This window comes from Fusarium graminearum, chromosome 2 (assembly GCF_000240135.3).
Source record: "Fusarium graminearum PH-1 chromosome 2, whole genome shotgun sequence".
Classification (NCBI taxonomy): domain Eukaryota; kingdom Fungi; phylum Ascomycota; class Sordariomycetes; order Hypocreales; family Nectriaceae; genus Fusarium; species Fusarium graminearum.
The window spans coordinates 5504066-5522850 of NC_026475.1; the positions used below are offsets into that span (position 1 = coordinate 5504066).

An 18785-nucleotide genomic window follows, 5' to 3' on the forward strand; every position below is an offset into this window, starting at 1 on the left:
AAGGATCTTCTTGAGCAGTAAGTTGAGCTTTAATATTGATTTGGATGTGACTAATGTTTATAGGTGTTATTTCACCGTGGATTACGGTTTGCGAGGCGAACGCTTGAGGTCGCAGATGAAAACTGAGCCATCAATGGTACGGACATTATTTGTTATAAGATTTCCTTTAAACAACTCAACTCAAACTAGAGCATTACATAGTTCGTATTGCGAAATTATGATCACCTAACAAACCATCCTCAAGCCACTTTGCAAAGACGACCATTGCCCTTCTGCTTCCAATTCTCACTCCCGACACAGGGGAAACACCACAACACATCATCTGGATCAACAGCCTTCTTGATAGATAAAAGTCTCTCGTAGTTGTCGCCCCAGAAGGTATGCTGCCAGTCTGGTTCAAATGGAAGTGCCTATCAACAATTAGCTAAAGACATACAGACGACAACAATGGCTCATACCTCATTAATATAAGCTCCTGCCTTGGGAGATAATTCTCGGAAAGGTTGCCAGGTTTTGATCAAACTCTGAACAGCCTGTGTCTCAGATGTTCGGTTGAAAGGTTCAAAGGCATGTCCGGCAACTGAATCGGTTGTCGTTAATCATCGGAATTTGACATGGGGCGGGTATGACTCACGAGCATGAACATATGTGTCTCTCCAACCAGGGTTCACTGAAACACTTCCTCCTCTGGGTTTGGCATTGTGTACCCCCTTACCCGAGACAAGATGAGCGATCATTCCGCCAGATGGCACACAACCTTCTTCAAGCGCATGACTCAGCTTGGATTCATCTTTCTCGAGGGAGTCCTTAGTTAAAAGTCTCGAGACGATGTAATTTGTATCTCCCGCGGTGCCTTGGTCAAAGTAAACATCATACCACTTCAAGAACGAAGAGTACGTCTCAGGCGTGGCAGTGAATTGGACCAAGCCCGGCCAACGCTTTTGGAGGGTTTCATTGAGGGGCTGAAGAAGTTTGTGGATATAATTGGGATCTTGTACGTCTTGCGCGGCAAAGATACCTGATATCCCAGCTACATCCTTTGGTGCTCCTGGGCCAGGAGATGGGTTGGCCACACGTGGGCTGAGAGATGCGTATCCGGATAGACCTGCATCTGCTAGAGATGGGAACTGAGAGAGAACGTAGGCGAGAAGATCGTACTTGAAAGGTGTTTCAGAGGATGTTCCGACTGTCAAGATGGATGCAGAGATCTTTGGTGTTTTGTAGACCTTGAGAGTCATTGAGACGATAACACCAAAGGTTGAACCACCACCCTAAAGGGTTATTAGTGCAAAATATCCCAGAATGTAGATTGGCACTTACACCTCTCATAGCCCAGAATAGATCCTGATGGTTGTTCTCGTTGATTGTCAAAATCTTCCCACCTGGCGTGACAATAGTCATCTGAAGGACCTGATCAACAGCGAGACCAAACTTCGGCGACAAGAGTGAATGGCCTCCGCCGGTAACATATCCTCCAAGACCAACGGACTTTCCACCGCCGCCGACAACAACACGCTTATACTTGTCCAAGTACGTATACAAGTCGTACATCTGAGACCCAGCACCGGCAGTGACGGCGTCGCCATAGATAGTGGTCTTTGAATTGTAAAGTGTAAAATACCCCTTGTGGTAGGTTAGGTTTTTTAGGTGATGGGTCCAGAGTGATAGAGAGCCTGGTGCGACTGAGCGGCCCATGTAGTCGTGGCCTGTGTTTTTGACGATGAGTCTAATGTTATGCTTTCGAGCTGTCGTATGTTAACACTGGTTGATCTAGGTTGGGGGTGTGATCCATATTTACCAAAGTCAACGCCAATCTGGACATGCTCAGCCTTGGTGGCATTGATCACATATGCTGGATATCCAGCGTCGCTGCATGGATAATCTGCATCAGGGAGACAAGTCCAGTTGGGATACTGATCATAAATCACAGAGACTGGGTTTTCAGTGTGGAATTCGTAATGTTTCCAAGCAGCTGCGACATTGGAACATGTATCTTTGTTGTATTCAGGCCAGTTCTTGTGACAGGCTGATCCAGGTGGTGTAGGCGCAAGTAGGTGTCCGCTGAGAGTGCTGTTGAGACGAGACCATGTTTTGTGAGAGGGCCAATCTGATGTGCCGGGGTAGGCTTTACAGGAGTGGTCAGCAAGGGCTGAAGGGAGAAGAAAGAGGGTTGGGATGATGATTGAATAGAGGGGAGTCATGATGGATTGAATGAAGAGTGACTTGATTTGAGCTGATATGGAAGAAGATGACTTACCTTATATACCCATTCGATCAAAATGGTGTGAAGATCCAGCACATGTTGAGGTAAACGCTTCTTGTAAGCTGAAGTCGAACAAGGGATCATGTCCCGAGACTAAGAAAGCATCAGTGGATATCATTTGCGCATGTCGCCCAGTTAAAAAGACGCGTATTGCTCGTTTATTTGCTTAGACGTCGCTCAGCCCTGCCAAGATTGACGGTGATCTTGGTCTGTGTGGTTAGACTGTGGAGGTGGCTTGGATGGGGACCTCAGGGTATCAGAAAAATTGTCCGCTGGAAGCATAAGAGACGAAATTAGTAGATCAGCTTATGCCATTTAGATTATGCTCTTTAGGCTATTTATTTTTATAGCCTAAGACTTATGAGGTCAACTTTTCTGCTACCCAGTAGGGGGAATCATGGTGCGAGATACGACACCTGTCAGTTGATGATACTGGTTGGCTGAGTGGGTGGCGTTTCATGCTCATGCCCGGCTATTGGGTCTATTTTCTCTGGCACTTCTGGTAAGTCAATCTGTTTTTTGGGGTAATGTTTGATGCATGAATGATGCGCTGTGGAATTAATTGATATGATACAGAGTACCTGTAGACACAATATGGCATTGCCTACAACCACCACAAGACCTGGCAAGAACATTGAGCAGTCTTGAGCGAGTCGTTTGGTTTCTTAGACAAACAGCCAGTCCACTATTTAATCCCAATCGTGCAAGATGCTGCGAGTATTGTCCGATAAAGAGACCGCGATCAACATGTTAGTGACCCCCATGTCGTTTCTCGCAGCATCATCCCCAATCAAGTTTAGTTCTGCAGAGCCTAATCTCGATCCAGTCTTTCTCTCGATTCTTCAGCGAACCCCTAATATAACTCACCAACTAATTAATTTCCCTCCTCCACATTCTCTCATTCCATTGTCGCGTGGCGTGTCGCAAGATGCTCCGAGTCATTCCTTGCTTTTTGTAGCCAAACCGAGCAGTTGTCAGTCATTCCTTCTTGTCCAAAATGCTGCCGAGGTTATCGCTACTCTTCCATTCTTTGTTCGTCTCTCTCTCCATCGCGCGCGACAGCAATAGCAATAGCAACAGCACCACCAACAACAACCAATATGCTGCGACCAGCGGCACAGTCTGGGCCACGCCCCACGATAGTTACTCGTCGTCAATAGGCGTTCTCGGCTGCAAAATCGACACCAATCGCGTCGCTTATTGGCCCAATTCTGTCGATTGCGACAATATCTGCATTTCCCTCACCTACCAAGACCGCTCCGTATATCTCCTCCGTATCGATCAATCCCAAGGTGCGCACGACGTTAGCTACGATGCCTGGAATTACCTCTACACTGGTTACAGTGCCACCGACAAGCCTACAGCCGGCGGTCCCATCGAAATGACCTTCGAAAACGTCGATGCCTCCAAATGCAAGCACTTGATCGATACAAAGGGTAGCAAGTTACCCCTCAGCGCCGCCAACAGCATGAACTTTCTCACGAGCTGCCTCGATCGCAAAGACAGCACTTGGGTCGCCGACAATTACGTCCTGTATAACATCCTCGACTCTATCTGTACGCTGGGCCACGACGAGAAGTGCGAACTGGACTACCCCGCCGCGAACCAGGCCGAGTGTCCGCATACAATGGGCGTCCCAGATGTATTAAAGGGCCAGACGGTGTACAATATTCGATACCCCAGTGGAGAAAAGGTCAGCGCCGCTGATGGAAAGCCTGCGGACGAGGACGGCGCGTCGGGGGTCAAGCAGCCCAGCGGCAAGGCTTTGGCACTGGTGGTTTTGTTCTCGGCTTGTCTTGTGTTTGGCATATAGACAGTCGGTTTTTGTATTCTTCTTGCGCAATGCGATGCGATACCCTGGGGATGGATGATTCAAGGTCGATGTTAATGTCTAGATACCCTGATGTTTCGTTTCGTTCAATGCCTGCTTCCATGCACTTTATATTACCTGTCAATGGTAAAAGACAAGATCAATTAATTATTATGACAATCTGGTATCAACGCCGCCTTACAAGTAAACACACATTCGTCCAAGCAATTACCATTAAAGATCAAGCACTTATTTTCCCAGGTTCAATGCTTCCTTGACCTTGCCCATTGCCGACTGGTCTTGTTGTTGGTCCCCCTCGTCAACCCCAATGTCCTCCTGTGTCAGCGCATCCTTGCCGTGCATCTATTCTCAGTTAGTTGCTGTCTACTCAGCGAGTACTGCGGACCAACCTTCTGTTCCTCCACCTCGGCGCGATGAATTATATCATGCACCTCTTCGGCAGTCTCATCGTTGAGGCCGGTCGGTGCCTTCGGGTGAGATTGTCGTCTCTCGGGCATGCTTGTTGATGTTCAATGTATTGTCTTGAGTATAGTGATTTTGGTGTTGCTTGCCGTGAAAGCTGACCAGCTCGAAGTGCCGGGAAGACCGCTCCATATAAGCTCACAGCTTAGCTCTCATTGTCGTCATCCCTTCCATCCTCCACGGTAGAAATGATGCTGACAAACGTCATGGCGAGACATTCGGGGTAACGTCTGACGATGATCGTGAGACCCCCTCATTGTCACAGTGCAAGTTACGCCGCGACAACATCTCACGAACCCATCCATGCTATGCGCGGCAAGTATACCTTTATTTACATACCGTGTCGGCAGCGTGATTTGGTCCAACTGCGTTACTCTGCAGATGTTTTGGGAGGTGATTTGGCTCAAAGTTTGCATTCCGATACGTGGCTCAAGCATAATGACATTATCCGACCGCGTATTGGACCGGGGCGTGGTCGTTAATCGTCTTATCACTCCCGTTACCCGACGCAGAGTCGAAAGACCGTTGTGCTGGCTTTGCTTACGATCACATGCCTAACGACATACTCGCTGTTTGGGTTTATCTAGAACGCAAGTCACGGGTTATATCTCAATGAACCAATCCGAATCCCACGATCGATCAAGGTTCGACTCAATGATTCTTTTCACATTAGGTAGTGCGGTGGATAAATGGGCAAATACGTGACCTATACACACGCAATCTATTCGACCCTTGCAGCACAGATTTTCGGAGAATAGATGCGACCTCTATAAGTGCACATTAGTTCCAATGTCTCTGAGACGTTGTGATAGACCTAGCTGAGTCATGTGTTCCAACAAGTTGAATATCGTGGTTGAGAGCTTACGATGCACATATGGTCACACAGTAGAGTATATTTGTTCCCTCGTTATCAAACTTAATCATTGTATATTTTAAATTATTTATATGGGTTTAATAAGCCGAAAAAGTAATTCTTCAATTATGAATGATTTTCGACCTCACAAATATCACAGTTCTTGGGATACAAGGCAGCTTTGAAACTGATGGTTTCTCTCCTAGAAATCGTTACGACAATCCTTTAGTGAAATTTAGGTGAACTGGAAGACTAAACCATATACAATGTTCGAGTCCTAGAGTACCTACGTTATTGTGAGATGATTTTTAGAAAAGTCAACGGAAACGAGGATTGGAACACGAATCCAGCTGATGGGTTTACAACTCCAAGTTCCAACACAGCCTCGGCCAACGAGTAACCTATAATCAACGAGATCTGATAACGCCACTGAGGCTGACATGTAGTTCCTTTCCTCAACACCATGCAGATGCAGCAAGGTATCGAGAAATTGGATGACTAAGCAGCACAATATCATCAACTCCATGTACAGGGGCATCAGTGGTGCGAACAATCATGTCACTATATGACTTCTCTACTGTTAGTATTGAAAATATTTCGAGATTCTCTTGATAGTTCCATCCGTCTTTAATAACTCAGCCAAGTCATGTCATATCGCATTGCAAACATTAGGTCCCAGGGCATTGGTTTCAAAAATCGCATGAATAGGGCTATCTCATCGGTGGGTGATGACCACGGCCCGTATGCGTGGGAATGCGTAGTCGATGACGGATATTGGACCCCTATTGCATTAAAGTAGTCTAACAAGGCAGGTAAGCTAGAAGCATTTCAAAATCGTGGAAGCAAAACGCCCAGGTGACATTGCAGTAAAGCTGCACTCAACACACCCTCTACTCTGCGTGAACTATTAGATACATGTTATACAGATCTTGTAGCTGGTAGATATAGCGTCGCTAGTATTAAGATCTCCAGGCACGTCACGCAATGCATATGCGAGATCCTGTAGCTAGTGCGCCCACCGGTGGCTGCACACTCCTTTGGAGTTACAATGGCCGCGCGTCTGATGCATCTACGAGAGTGTTGGTGATGGCGTCATTTTGTGGTTTATGTCGCAATATTATATGGCCAATTGGACTTATTCAATAGATAACAGTCTGAATGGGAATGCAAGTTGTGATAGTGGGGTTCCACGACATATTGATTGTATAGATAAGAGTCCATGATGAGATAAATCCAGACAGTATAATTGGATTTCATACCGGCATCAGCCAGAAAGTACAGGCTAAACTACCTATCTCAGCTAGGAATGACAGTTTACTCAAGTAGAATAAAGCACGGCCGAACCACTCTGAAATAATACGCTCCTGAGTAGCACAGAGACGATTGGATCGTAACATAATTCCAAGCATAGAGACATGTTAGCCAGAATCATCAAAAAGTAAAAAAAACGCTGCAAAATGCTGCAAGCCATACATACGTCAAGAGGCAGCCGGTACAAGAACAGTGCAGTGACTGGTTTACTATACACCCGCTGTCCAACTAAACACTGCACCACCTCCTCGCCCTTAAAAACCCCGATGTAGGTAGGCAGTGTAAGCCACGAGTACTAAGTATTGGAAAGCCCTTCGTTCTTGTGGAAAGTATCACCCATACCAGTGATCAAAGGTTCAGGATGCTGTCGACATGGGGCGTGAGATTACTATCTTAACTACGGTCTGAACTACATTCACTTGCCGTAGAAACACATTGAAAATTGAAGTAACTACAGTCCTAGATCTACTGCTAGGGGTTATCGAGGAACTCCAACCTTTGGGGCGTTTTGTTAACTAGTTTGCCCGTCAAGTATAGGGTATTGCAACGGAAATTTTCTAGTTGTCTCCAGAGTTTGACGTAGAGTCCAATGAATAAACAAACAAATTTCACGGATTGATCAGGTCTCACAAAGTACAGCAGAGAGAATGGTCGATAGATAGTTGACGCTTGAGGCCATCACGTTCCATCCCTTCACGCGGAACTCTTGGCGACTATTGGTCATGAACGGCAGTTGGAAACACAACTTAATCGGCAATATCTGGTGTTTCTTTACTATTTGAAAAGTGTAATACTAACTTTATTCATCGGCAGTACGATATTTGTGCCACAAGGTTCCCGCAAGTAGATCACGGGTTCTAACGTTCATGCAACCTTGACATTCATGATGATCAACAGGAAAGGCTATCTATCACCAAGCCATTTGTGTACTCCCGCATTCCAGTCAAACCGGTAACCTGGATGTCGGAAGGACAGGAATGCGGTAACTACCGTTTGTCTGGATCCCTCCCTCTTCTCCTTGCAAAAACGGCAGTTTGGTAGAAACAAAGAACAAAGTCAGCGGCAATTTCCACAGTGGCTGGATACTTTGGCGCCGTCGCAGAAAACTGGGAGTGAGGCGGAATTGAATTGCACTAACATTAACAGCTAGGAACGTGCCACTTCTTTGACATTTCAATTAACGACGCAGATGCTTATGGCTGATTTTGGCTTCACAAATAGACGTCGAAAGAAGGGGTTCGAAGGCCGTAATGGCAGAATTGGTGTTTGTCTTTGGTGGAGGGTGGTAGCAGATGTCATTCATGATGCAGCCAACATGCAAGGCACATTTCTCACTCATTCTTCAATATTTCCAGCAGTCGATGCCAATAGTCAGCGCGAATAAACACAACTGCAGACTTAAATGTCACCAACGTTTCGTGAATTCGGCAACTACACGAGACGATGTTCGAGACCCTTGGTACACAACCATCTTTACGATGGATTTACCTGCTTTGCAACACAATACCAAGATACCGGGTAGCCCCAGCTCGTATCCCTCAAACTCTATTCCTGTAGCTCTCGTCCCCGATAGGCTTTCGATCTGAATTTCTGTGAGCTGGCAATGGAATCTGAGGGGGCATAGCTTGATACCCAGAAATCCCCAGCCTTCAACAATGGATGATGAGGCCCAACTAGCTTGGTCGACCAGCACATTCAGCTTCAACTTGGCCACTGGAATAAAGTATTGAAGAGGCTTGCAGGACCCGATGTGACACAATGCAGTCTCTAGTTTTCACGATCACATCCGGTGTGCCCGCGGCTTGGTGGCTTTTCTTTTTTTCATTTCTTTTTTTCCAGCTTGTCATGCTTGTAAGACTTTGGGTCAGGTCAGCATACAGTGACTTTTTGTTCTGTTAGTAAGTCCTGTCGAAAGTTGTTACTACTAAAAGCTTCGTCTGCTTACTTTGTGCTGGTCCTGCATGGGAATCGGATGTCGGGCGAGAATGATATGACGGCATGGATGTAGGTAGCCCCGAGCGGCTCTCTCTGTGAATGGCTGGTTTAAGCCAGTACCTGAAGGTTGTACTTATTTCTTAGACCGTCTTACACGCAGGGTGAAGCTATTGGACAGTTATGTAAGAAGCTTACTACACGTGGGCCGAGCATGAATTCAGGCAATTTTGAGAGACTGTTGGTACAGTAAGTTAAGGCAGCTTTCTATTCAAGCTTAACAGAAAGTGATATAGGGTATTGACCTATGAGATTAATGTTTGACGATGGGTTGGTGTCTTTCGGTGGGGAAAGAGTAACACGAAGTTCAAGCCATGCATGATGACAGTCAATGATGGTCCAACTGGGATACCTACGATGGGACTTCTGGGAAGAAGCAACGTCGGGGTGGTGGCTGTATTGAGAAAGGGTTCAGTTCAACTCTCAGATGAGTAAACGATGAGCACTGCATTCGAATTCTCGTCTGCATTAGACAGACAAGGATCGCGAGTTTTTCTTTCTGACTTGATTTAACCAACGTGCATTGTACCGTTACTTTTCGGCGGTGGCCATGGGCTGACAATTATCGCCAAGGATGCTGCAGTTGTGGCGATTTGACTATTGACTGCACGGCGTTAATTAAAGTTACAAATAATAACAGAAAACATAATTATTACAATTTCAATTACAAGGATGAGGACAATGACATGGAAAATGGAAACGAGCTGAGAATGAACGATGAATGTATGGGACTAGACTAGGTACCAGTGACAATTGTACGATCGCCAAGCCGGGTTTGATGGGGTTTTCTGGTCTGTTCTCTGATCTTTTCTGACAAATGAGAGATCGTTATTCCCTGGATCATCAAGCCAAGCTCATTCAGCGGGCTGTGTTGGTCTTGTTTGTCCCGGATGCTGGGGATGGGGGATGAAAGGTGATCAGGTCATACCAGACCAGGTCAAGTCAGATCAACCCCCGCAAATAAACGGCCCAACTTTAATCCCCCTGCTCTGTCCTGGTCTAGTCTGGTCTGGCCATGATGATCACTCTCGGCTACGGTCGATGAGCTGGTCTCTCTCCTGATGCTAAGCTGCGGGTGAGATTGCCAAGTACCCAGCTAGACTGCGATGGAAAATGCAACACGAGCCCTGGCATCTTCCCCGCAAATAGTAAAGCTGACAGACGGTGCAGGGGCGTCACTATTATGAAACGATATTATCAAATGATTCTTGGCAGCGTGTGTGTGTGTGGGTTCTGACTCTGACTCTGATTCTCTCAACATGCCCTATCTCAGGCAGTTGTTGCGAGACGAAAAAAAGAAGTATCACCGTCATGCAGATGCACCTACCGTTTGGAAAGGAGAGAAGAGAGACTACCAAAAGTTAAAAATACCAGAGCTGGATTGTGAAAGCTCCAAATCTAAAAAAAAAAAAAAAACTAAACGGTTCTAGCCGGGAATGACTTAGACCTTGATCCAAAGCATGCAGAAGAGCGGGCGAGAATAGGTTCCGTTTTTGACAGAACCAATCAGAAATGCCAATTGATTAGACGCTGAGATCATAATTAACAAGATATTTGCATCTTTTCAGGTCCTCAAGTCACTAAAAACAGACCCAAGACAAGACAGGACAAGTCAGGACATGTTGAGACTAAACAAGCTTGCTTGTGCCATGTCAGACTTGTCTTTTTTTTCTTTTCCCCGCGATCGAGCTTACTTGGCGACCCCCCTTTTGTTTGCTTGGCTTTTATTTAGATGCAGGGGTCCCCTGTCATCTGAGACTTTGACTCTGCACTGGCAGCCACTATCGAATCGACACGACGGATCTCTCGTTTTTGTCTCTTCGGGCAACTCTCTACTCATATTATCTCATCTCGTTACCGTACAGCTCTACAAGGTTGAGATCATTCCTCACAGCAGGTGGGCAACCTGATCGCTGAGCTGTCCGATCTCTGCAGGAGAAAAGCAAAGCAACAAAGCAAATTGCATTACATGGCATGGCATGACATTGCATATTTCTTTTGCCCAGCTCGGTATGCATCGGGTCTCGGGGCTCCGGGACCGTCGGTCGGTCGGTTGATGTTCCCCCTCTTTGGTGCAACACGTTGATGTGGCTGCATAACTACAGGCGCAGGACTCTATACGTATCTTTGGTAGTGCACCTTTGGCTTGGTCCTACTGGCTACTCCAACGTCCCGTACAGTAAGACAAGCTCCATTTGCCCTGGTCTTTGTGGCTGCATCCAACAAATGTCAATGCTCCTGCAGCTTTCCTCAACTACACGGGGGCTGTGCTATATTTACATATCGAGGGTACAGTGTTTCACACCCAAGGGGCGTACCTTTCGCGTGGCTGCTCTCGCTACCAATCACTTCGTTTCTCGTATGACACCTCTATGAATGAATGGCTAATTATCAATTTCTCCATCCTCGTATTTGCAAATATCATCTATTTCCATTTACCCTTGGCAACAATCAAATGTGATTTGGGATCCATCTATGTACCTCCGTGCGGTTACGGTAATCACGGTGCCTGACAACAGAATTAACCGGCAATTCATTTCTTCACGCTTCCAGGGGTTGTGATCAGCTGTAGGCATTTTTAGCAAGGTACGGGAAGGGAAGCCAAGAGCATGGACGGCTCCGAAGAATTAAGAACAGGGATTATGCTTGTCTCACTCGATCTTCTCCTTTACCTGCCCATGATGGGTCTAAGAAAAGTGGTCAGACCAGAGATTATCGGCCTGCATTAGCCAGCCTTATGAGCTCGTCTAAATATCTTTACTTGATTTATGGACCAAGACGAGGAGGGGTAAAGCGAGTTTGTACCCATCTTGAGCTTCCACTATGAAAACTAATAACGGTTCTTCGAACGGTGTCCAACGGGAAGCTAGCATTACCATCCAAGACAGAGTTGGAACTTGGTTGAATTTCCAACGGCATCTACCACAGTATCCATACAGAAATGCATACCCCTCAAAGGTTGCATTAGAGAAACCTCGTATTCCAAAATCAGAGTGTGATGCTCCACGCTCTTCGCGCTTCAGCTGCAGCCAGAAAGTATCTGCTGGCGCGAAGCCTTTTGCGTCACAACTGTCACTTTGCTTTTGCAAGAGGTTGCACTCATCTTGTGCAACAGGATACCACCGCAAGTTCAGCCGGGTCGTCGCTTACCGATATACAACACGGATGGGGCTTTCTCAGCCGTCGAATCACGGAGAAAATCAACTGTCACTCAAGCCTCTCATACCCCAAAGAAGCAGTTCTGAGCATAAAATTAGAACTTGACTAAACCATTTCTGGTAATCTCCTTTTTCTTTTCGCAAGGTGACAGTTGAAATCGTTACGGGTCCAGAATAGAGTCTATCACAAGCAACATGGTCTTATGGATACACACTTTCTCAGTAAGCATAACTTTGGGCTAACTTTGGTTCACCTCAACACCCTTGTTCTTTGATGTTGTGGTTTGCCTTGAACCCAACCACCGCACCCATGTCCACGCCAGGGCTGTATCTTCCCTGTTCTCTGAGAGGAGTATATGCAACCTCGAAGCTCGACAACTGGCAGCCCCAGTTGAGGCTGGGATTGGCATGCAGGTCACACTGCCAAGTACCAAGAGACCAACGGCCGACGACCCGGCCTAAGGCCAATTAGCTTTGGAACTATTGACATGGGGATCATCGTAGTTCCCAAATCAGCTTGAGCTGACTTCCTATCTGGATGCTCGGATGACCTGGATGAGCATCAGCGTAGTGTGGTATGGATCCACCACTTGATTAACAAGATCTCGTGTTCTTGATAGTCCTCAAGCAACCTCACAACGGGTACTTAAACCTCATCATCTCCTCCCCAAATCCAATCTATCATCCTCACCATCACTCTCAAGTCAAGAAAGGCACTGGTCTCTCATCCTCGACTGACCTCCTCCCTTCATTCGCTCCTCATCTTTCCTTTTCAACCCCATCACTTTCGTTGCTGAAAGGCCTGAGATCGCCTATTATGCATTTCAAGAACGTTCTGGTCAGCCTTGTGGCTCTGGCTGTCTCGGTCAAGGCCATCCCTGATGTCGACACCGACTTCAGCCTCGAGGCCCGCGACGATGCTGCTCCCATCGAGGCTCGTGATGAGTCCGAGTTCCTCGCTGAGCGCAACTACTACCCTCCCCCATCCTGCAAAGACAACGAGTACTACAACTCGAAGTGGAAGAAGTGTGTCTGCAAGGATGGCTACGAGGAGAAGTATGGCAAATGTGTCAAGAAGACTCCCACTTGCAAGGAGAACCAGTACTACAACTGGAACTGGAAGAAGTGCGTCTGCAAGGACGGCTATGAAGAGAAGTACGGCAAGTGTGTCAAGAAGACACCTACCTGCAAGGACAACGAGGTCTACAACTGGCACTCCAAGAAGTGTGAGTGCAAGGACGGTTACGAGGCCAAGTACGGCAAGTGTGTTCCCAAGTGCAAGTGGGGACAATACTACGATCAGCATGCTGGCAAGTGTGTTTGCCCTAAGGGAACCTCTGAGAAGTACGGCAAGTGTGTGAAGAACTGCCCCGAGGGACAGTACTACAACAAGCACTCCGACAAGTGTGAATGCCCTTCAGGTACCTCTTGGAAGTACGGAAAGTGCATCAAGAACTGCCCCAAGGGACAAACCTACAACCAGTGGTCTCACAAGTGCGAATGCAACAAGGGTACTGAGTGGAAGTACGGAAAGTGTGTCCCCAAGTGCTACAACGGTCAGTACTATGACAACCACGCCGGCAAGTGTGTCTGCCCCAAGGGTGAGACCTTCGCCTACGGAAAGTGCATCAAGACTTGCCCCAAGGGACAAACCTACAACCAGTGGTCGCACAAGTGCGAATGCAACAAGGGCACTGAGTGGAAGTACGGCAAGTGTGTTCCTAAGTGTGAGCACCCTCAATTCTACGACAACCACGCTGGAAAGTGTGTTTGCCCCAAGGGAACTGAGCTCAAGTACGGCAAGTGTGCTCCCGTTTGCGCCAAGGGCCAGACCTACAACCAGTGGTCTCACAAGTGCGAATGCAACAAGGGTACTGAGTGGAAGTACGGAAAGTGTGTGCCCAAGTGCGATCACCCTCAGTACTATGACAACCACGCCGGCAAGTGTGTTTGCCCCAAGGGAACTGAGCTCAAGTACGGCAAGTGTGCTCCTGTCTGCCCTGAGGGCAAGTACTTCGACAAGGACTCTCACAAGTGCGTTTGCAACAAGGGCACCTCTGAGGTCTATGGCAAGTGTGTGAAGGACTGCCCCAAGGGACAGTACTACGACCGCTGGAGCAAGACTTGCAAGTGCCCTAAGGACTTGAACTGGAACGGCCACCAGTGCGCCTATGACTGCGGCCACGAGGCTGAGTACAAGTACGGCGCCTGTGTCTGCAAGAAGGAGAACCAGGTCTTTGACAAGCACTCCAAGAAGTGTTCTTGCAAGCAGGGCTGGTACTACGACCAGCACAAGGGTGCCTGCAAGAAGGGCGGATACTAAGAGGTTCGCATGATTCGAGTTGGAAGCGGATGATTGAGGTTGAGGGGGTTTAACAGCTGGGGACAGTCTATGGTAAAATTACGGAACTGGCTGGCTTGGACATAAGCAGACTTTTTTTTTGCTACGATGGAACATACTTTCTTCTACACTCCTTATATATTTCTACTTCTCTAGTTGATAATTCTTAAATCAAGGACATTCGCGGACTAAACAAGCTTCTCTTTGCATATGTGACAATGTTTCCACTTCAGATGTTGAGTATGACTTTCTTTGTCCCTTGCATGTCAAGCCTATTTGCATCGAAATTTAGAATTGTCACAGGTTTGGTCATAAAATTTGAATGTTCACACGCAGGTGTATTGAGTACGGTGACTAAGTCTATATATACAAAGAACAAATTGTACGTGATGTACAATTGGATATCCATCATTTCAACAAGGCAGAGATCTAACAACTACTCTTGACTTCAAATATCTATCCATTCAGACCAACAGCTTACTTCTTGAGAGCACGCTTAGCCTTGAGAGCACGCTTAGCAGCACGCTTGGCCTTGCACTTGTCGGAGGGAGTCTTGGTAGCGACAGGGGCAGCAGCAGCAGAAGTGGTGACAGCGGCGGCAGTGGGGGTAGCAGTGGGAGCAGAAGTAGCGGGAGCCTCAGCGGCAGGGGCAGAGGCAGCGGGGGCGTCGCTAGCAACGGGAGCAGCGCTGCCAGAGTCGGAACCAGAGCCCTTCTTGTCACCAGTGCAGTCACCGTCGCTGGCCTGACCGGCGAAGTTGGGGGTGTGGTCAGTGCAGGCGTTGGGCCAGGGGCGGGGACCAGGAGCATCGTACTTGGTCACAGGAGGGTAGTAGATGCTGAGGAGAAGGCTGGGGTCGGTGGCCTTGAAGGCACCGGGGAGCTTGACCATGGGAGAAGGCTTGCCAGCACCGTTGCCGTCGACAGTGATCTGGGCACAGCCGATGTAGAACTGAGCACCGTTCTTCTCGCCAGCACCGTGGAGACCGACGTGCTCAGCGCGCATGAGGTAGGTACCCTTGGGGGTGTCCTTGGGAAGAGTGAAGGTGAAGTTCTTGATACCACCAGACTGGCCGTTCATGTAGTTGGCCCACTCAACACCATCAGCTCCAATCTTCTTCCAGGTCATCTCGTAGACCTTGAACCACTCATCATCACCGAGGTAGTCGGAAGCCTCAGTGCCATCGGGGGCCTTGCTGAGGTAGACAGAGAGAGGACCGGGGTGACCCATCTCGCTGGCAACGGTGAAGCCAACCTCGTCACCGGGGGAAACCTTCATGGTCTTGGTGGCGGCGCGGATGTCCTTGTCGAGACCGCCGGCGTTGCAGACGATGTCCTTGGAGGTGACATCGGTGATGGGGCTGTTGTTGTTGGTGGTCTTTCGGACGTACTGGTAAGGCTCAGTGACCTCGCCGTTGACGATGAGGGCCTCGAAGTTGTAGTGGGCGAAGGCGGTGGGGAGAGCGGCGGCAAGGGCCAAAACGGTAGAGAATGAAGTGCGCATCTTGAATGTTGCTTTGCTTGTTTGAGTACAAAAAGATTGTATATGTGTTTATTTTTAGTAGTGAATGAAGCGAAACCACCAGGGCTTGCAAAGAATGTAATGTCTCGTAGAGAAAAAGAAAGAAAGGCGCAAGCAACAGCTGCGAGTAAAGGATCAGATCTCTGAATGGAGTAGAAAGAATGGGATGGAGAGGAAAGAAGAAGAGAAGCAAAGACGAGGGAAGGATACCGTCCTTATATCAAAACTTGTAGACGCTGGGCGGTCCCCTTTTCTTGGCCTGGCCTGTCACTATCGGACGACCTTATTGCTGGAATCTCGCTTCCTCGGAAGATTCGGTGCTGGTGTCGATGATTAACCATAAGCCGGACTCTGAAACCGTTCCTTACATAGACGCCGAAGTCGATTACTGGGTCTGGAGAGAATCATAGGCGGACCTGACAGAAAAGAACATGGGGGGTTGTGTTTGACGCGTGAAGGATCCTTGTCTGGGAGATACGTGAGACGTCTCAGACCTTGATGCGGCTAAACATATTTGGGCGATCATACAGAAGAGAGAAAACGAAACTTGTTCATAGAAACAAACTTGGCGTTTCTAAATAAGGCTGATGAGATATCATCAATTACAGCCATACTGTCTGTACTCTTCATAGAGTTTCTACGTTGTAAACTCAATCGTACAGTTTAATCAACGAGACAAAACTCAATCAACATTGAAAGAAACTAGGAATTAGAGACTGGAGACTTCGGACATTAGATTCGTCTGATTGGTGGAAATAGATGATCGCAAGGGTCAACGTTCAGGGGTTAGCGAACTGTCACAGGTGAGCGGGTCTTGTCGAAGGAAGCGCTCACTTTCATTACTAGACGACGATTATACGCGTATAAAGAAAGATCAGACGATCGGGGACCGGAGGAATTCAGGACGAGCAGGTAATAATAGATCGTTGTTAACACAAACAAGCATTGCACATTGTTACTCTACAGGGTGGGTTGGTCACTCTATAACAGCTACCACATATCCTCAATTCCTGTCTTTATCTTCTGGTCATCTCGTGGCTCAAACATTATCGAGTTAAATGTCTGCTTGATCAAAATTGCGAATAAAGTCGTAGTAAAACTTGGCCATGTTAAGTTGAACGCCCATCGGGATACGCTCGTTGGTATCATGGACATGAGCAATTGACTTTCGAGTACCCGGGTTCCATCTGTAGATATTCTTGCATAAATCTAAGCATATTAACTTTCATACAACCCTGAGTGGCCTACCCTGGATGACTTACTCTCATAGTGACGAGAATCTGTATTGCCTGTCATGGCACCGGGAGCCGGCACCACGTACGGAGACTCCCTGCCCCAGGTATATCTCACAGTCCCTGCAAATATGTCCCAGACACGACCACTAGTAGGCGCCGGTACCGCGGGGAAATATTTCCTCATGGCTTCCACGTTCAACGTTCCACTGCTGGACCCCTGTTGACGCGCTTTTCGGGTCAATCCCTCGGACGTAAGGTAATCATCATAGTCATCATCGTCTTCAAAGGGTTCAAAGCGGAGATTGTACTTGTTGACAATGTTTTGGACCAATTGGACAACTCCGTGCTCGATACTTCCCACCGTATCCTGCGGTGCCAACCCATGGCTGACGCCCAACGAGACATGCTCGGGTAGCGCGTCGATCCTTTTTCCACCAGTGACAAGATCAGCGGATTGCGATGTCTGGACAAGATATTGAGTCTCAGGCGACAGCTTTGCCAGGAAACGAGCAGCTCCGTTGAGATCGCCCCGAATGATCGATCTTGTCAACTCAGGAAAGGCGTTGGGCGAGTATCGAGCAAAGCACGTCAAGCCTTGATGAACAGGGCCATCTCGCTCAACCTTGGGGTCAAACTGACTCTGTTCAAGCGTCGTGACTATCTCGGACATGACGCCAATTGCCGTATGGGGTGGTGGAGCAAAGCTATCACCCCCAGGTACCGTCAGGTTGAACCAAATATCCATGTACCCTTTCTCATAAACTGCAGGCAGCGCGTACAGGACATTATCTATTTGCTGCAGTCCCGCACCGCCCTCGTCAAGGATGACGGCAATGCCATCCTGTCCGTATTGCTTCTCGAGATACTTGGCTATTTCTGCAGCACCACGATTGCCAGAACACTCGTGGTCGAAGCCAAAGGCAAGGATTATAGTGCGACGGGGATTGTAGTCGTCTTGTGATAGAAGAGCTTCGACAGCGGACATGAGACCAGTAATGGCAGATTTGTCATCTGCAGCACCACGACCATAAAGATATCCGGTTCGGCCGTCGTAATAGCCGCTGAAGGGTGGGTAGTCCCATTCATCAAGTGTTTCTTTGTCTACTGGAACGACGTCTTGGTGGGCAGTCAAGAGGATAGGCTGGAGATCCTTATCAGACCCTTGGATGGTGTACACAAGACCGAATTTGTTAACGACATCAGGGGCCGTGTACTCGTGTCTGCGAAATCATCAACGTTAGTATTTATAAATCTTAGTCTGACACGTGAATTACTTACATGTTTGGATAGGAGTTGTTCAAGACGTCAGCGAATTTGATGAAAGGCTCCCATCTTTCGTCCTCATCGAAATCTCCCATATCATTATAGCAAACAGTGGGGAGGCGAACGACCGATTGGAGACGATCAATCATGGTCGCGATAGACTTTTCCCAAGAGAAAACTTGGTGAGAAGCTACCAAACCATCCCGCGATGGATCAACTGGTGGTGACAGATCGCAACGGGGGTTACTACTCTGTTGTTTTCTGTTAAACACCAGAGTGTTGGGTGCGAGGCGATGTTGTGCTACGTATGCAGACACAACAGGCACCGCAATAGCCCACAAGGGTATAATATAAAGCTTCATGTTTGCTAAAGAACAAGGTAGAAGATGGGAGCTCTCTATTGAGTCCATCTACTAACAGCGGCATATTTATAGCCCATTTCAATATGCCCAACATTGCCACTGCGCCAATGACTCAAGCCATGTACAACATCAAGCAGCATGTAACACTGATTCCTGTGCAGAGACTCCTTGCCGTAATTTGTACAACATACGA

The 18785-nt window shown here is 47.7% G+C and overlaps 6 protein-coding genes across 6 annotated transcripts; 2 read left to right on the forward strand and 4 right to left on the reverse strand.

The window, feature by feature from the left end:
* Positions 1 to 239: 239 nt before the first annotated feature.
* Positions 240 to 2201, reverse strand: FGSG_03972 (uncharacterized protein; the record flags this gene model as incomplete). Its single annotated transcript, XM_011323388.1, has 5 exons — positions 240 to 410; positions 459 to 580; positions 635 to 1271; positions 1321 to 1745; positions 1799 to 2201. The coding sequence occupies 5 exons, from the start codon at positions 2199 to 2201 to the stop codon at positions 240 to 242; spliced, it is 1758 nt and encodes a 585-aa protein (XP_011321690.1).
* Positions 2202 to 3260: 1059 nt separating this feature from the next.
* On the forward strand, positions 3261 to 4076 carry FGSG_03971 (uncharacterized protein; the record flags this gene model as incomplete). The annotated part of the gene is made up of 1 exon (XM_011323389.1): positions 3261 to 4076. One exon carries the CDS (start codon positions 3261 to 3263, stop codon positions 4074 to 4076), a length of 816 nt encoding a protein of 271 aa, XP_011321691.1.
* A 246-nt stretch (positions 4077 to 4322) lies between these two features.
* Positions 4323 to 4993, reverse strand: FGSG_03970 (uncharacterized protein; the record flags this gene model as incomplete). The annotated part of the gene is made up of 3 exons (XM_011323390.1): positions 4323 to 4436; positions 4484 to 4592; positions 4896 to 4993. The coding sequence occupies 3 exons, from the start codon at positions 4991 to 4993 to the stop codon at positions 4323 to 4325; spliced, it is 321 nt and encodes a 106-aa protein (XP_011321692.1).
* A 7570-nt stretch (positions 4994 to 12563) lies between these two features.
* Positions 12564 to 14401, forward strand: FGSG_03969 (uncharacterized protein). The gene has a single exon (XM_011323391.1). The coding sequence runs from the start codon at positions 12688 to 12690 to the stop codon at positions 14191 to 14193; it is 1506 nt and encodes a 501-aa protein (XP_011321693.1). The 5' UTR covers positions 12564 to 12687; the 3' UTR covers positions 14194 to 14401.
* Positions 14402 to 14688: 287 nt separating this feature from the next.
* On the reverse strand, positions 14689 to 15714 carry FGSG_03968 (uncharacterized protein; the record flags this gene model as incomplete). The annotated part of the gene is made up of 1 exon (XM_011323392.1): positions 14689 to 15714. One exon carries the CDS (start codon positions 15712 to 15714, stop codon positions 14689 to 14691), a length of 1026 nt encoding a protein of 341 aa, XP_011321694.1.
* A 1072-nt stretch (positions 15715 to 16786) lies between these two features.
* Positions 16787 to 18592, reverse strand: FGSG_03967 (uncharacterized protein; the record flags this gene model as incomplete). Its single annotated transcript, XM_011323393.1, has 3 exons — positions 16787 to 16941; positions 16995 to 18187; positions 18246 to 18592. 3 exons carry the CDS (start codon positions 18590 to 18592, stop codon positions 16787 to 16789), a joined length of 1695 nt encoding a protein of 564 aa, XP_011321695.1.
* Between the last annotated feature and the right edge of the window lie 193 nt (positions 18593 to 18785).

Bases quoted from the DNA above. Each gene is read 5' to 3' on its own strand.
- FGSG_03969 (XM_011323391.1), top strand. From the start codon at position 12,688: ATGCATTTCAAGAACGTTCTGGTCAGCCTTGTGGCTCTGGCTGTCTCG.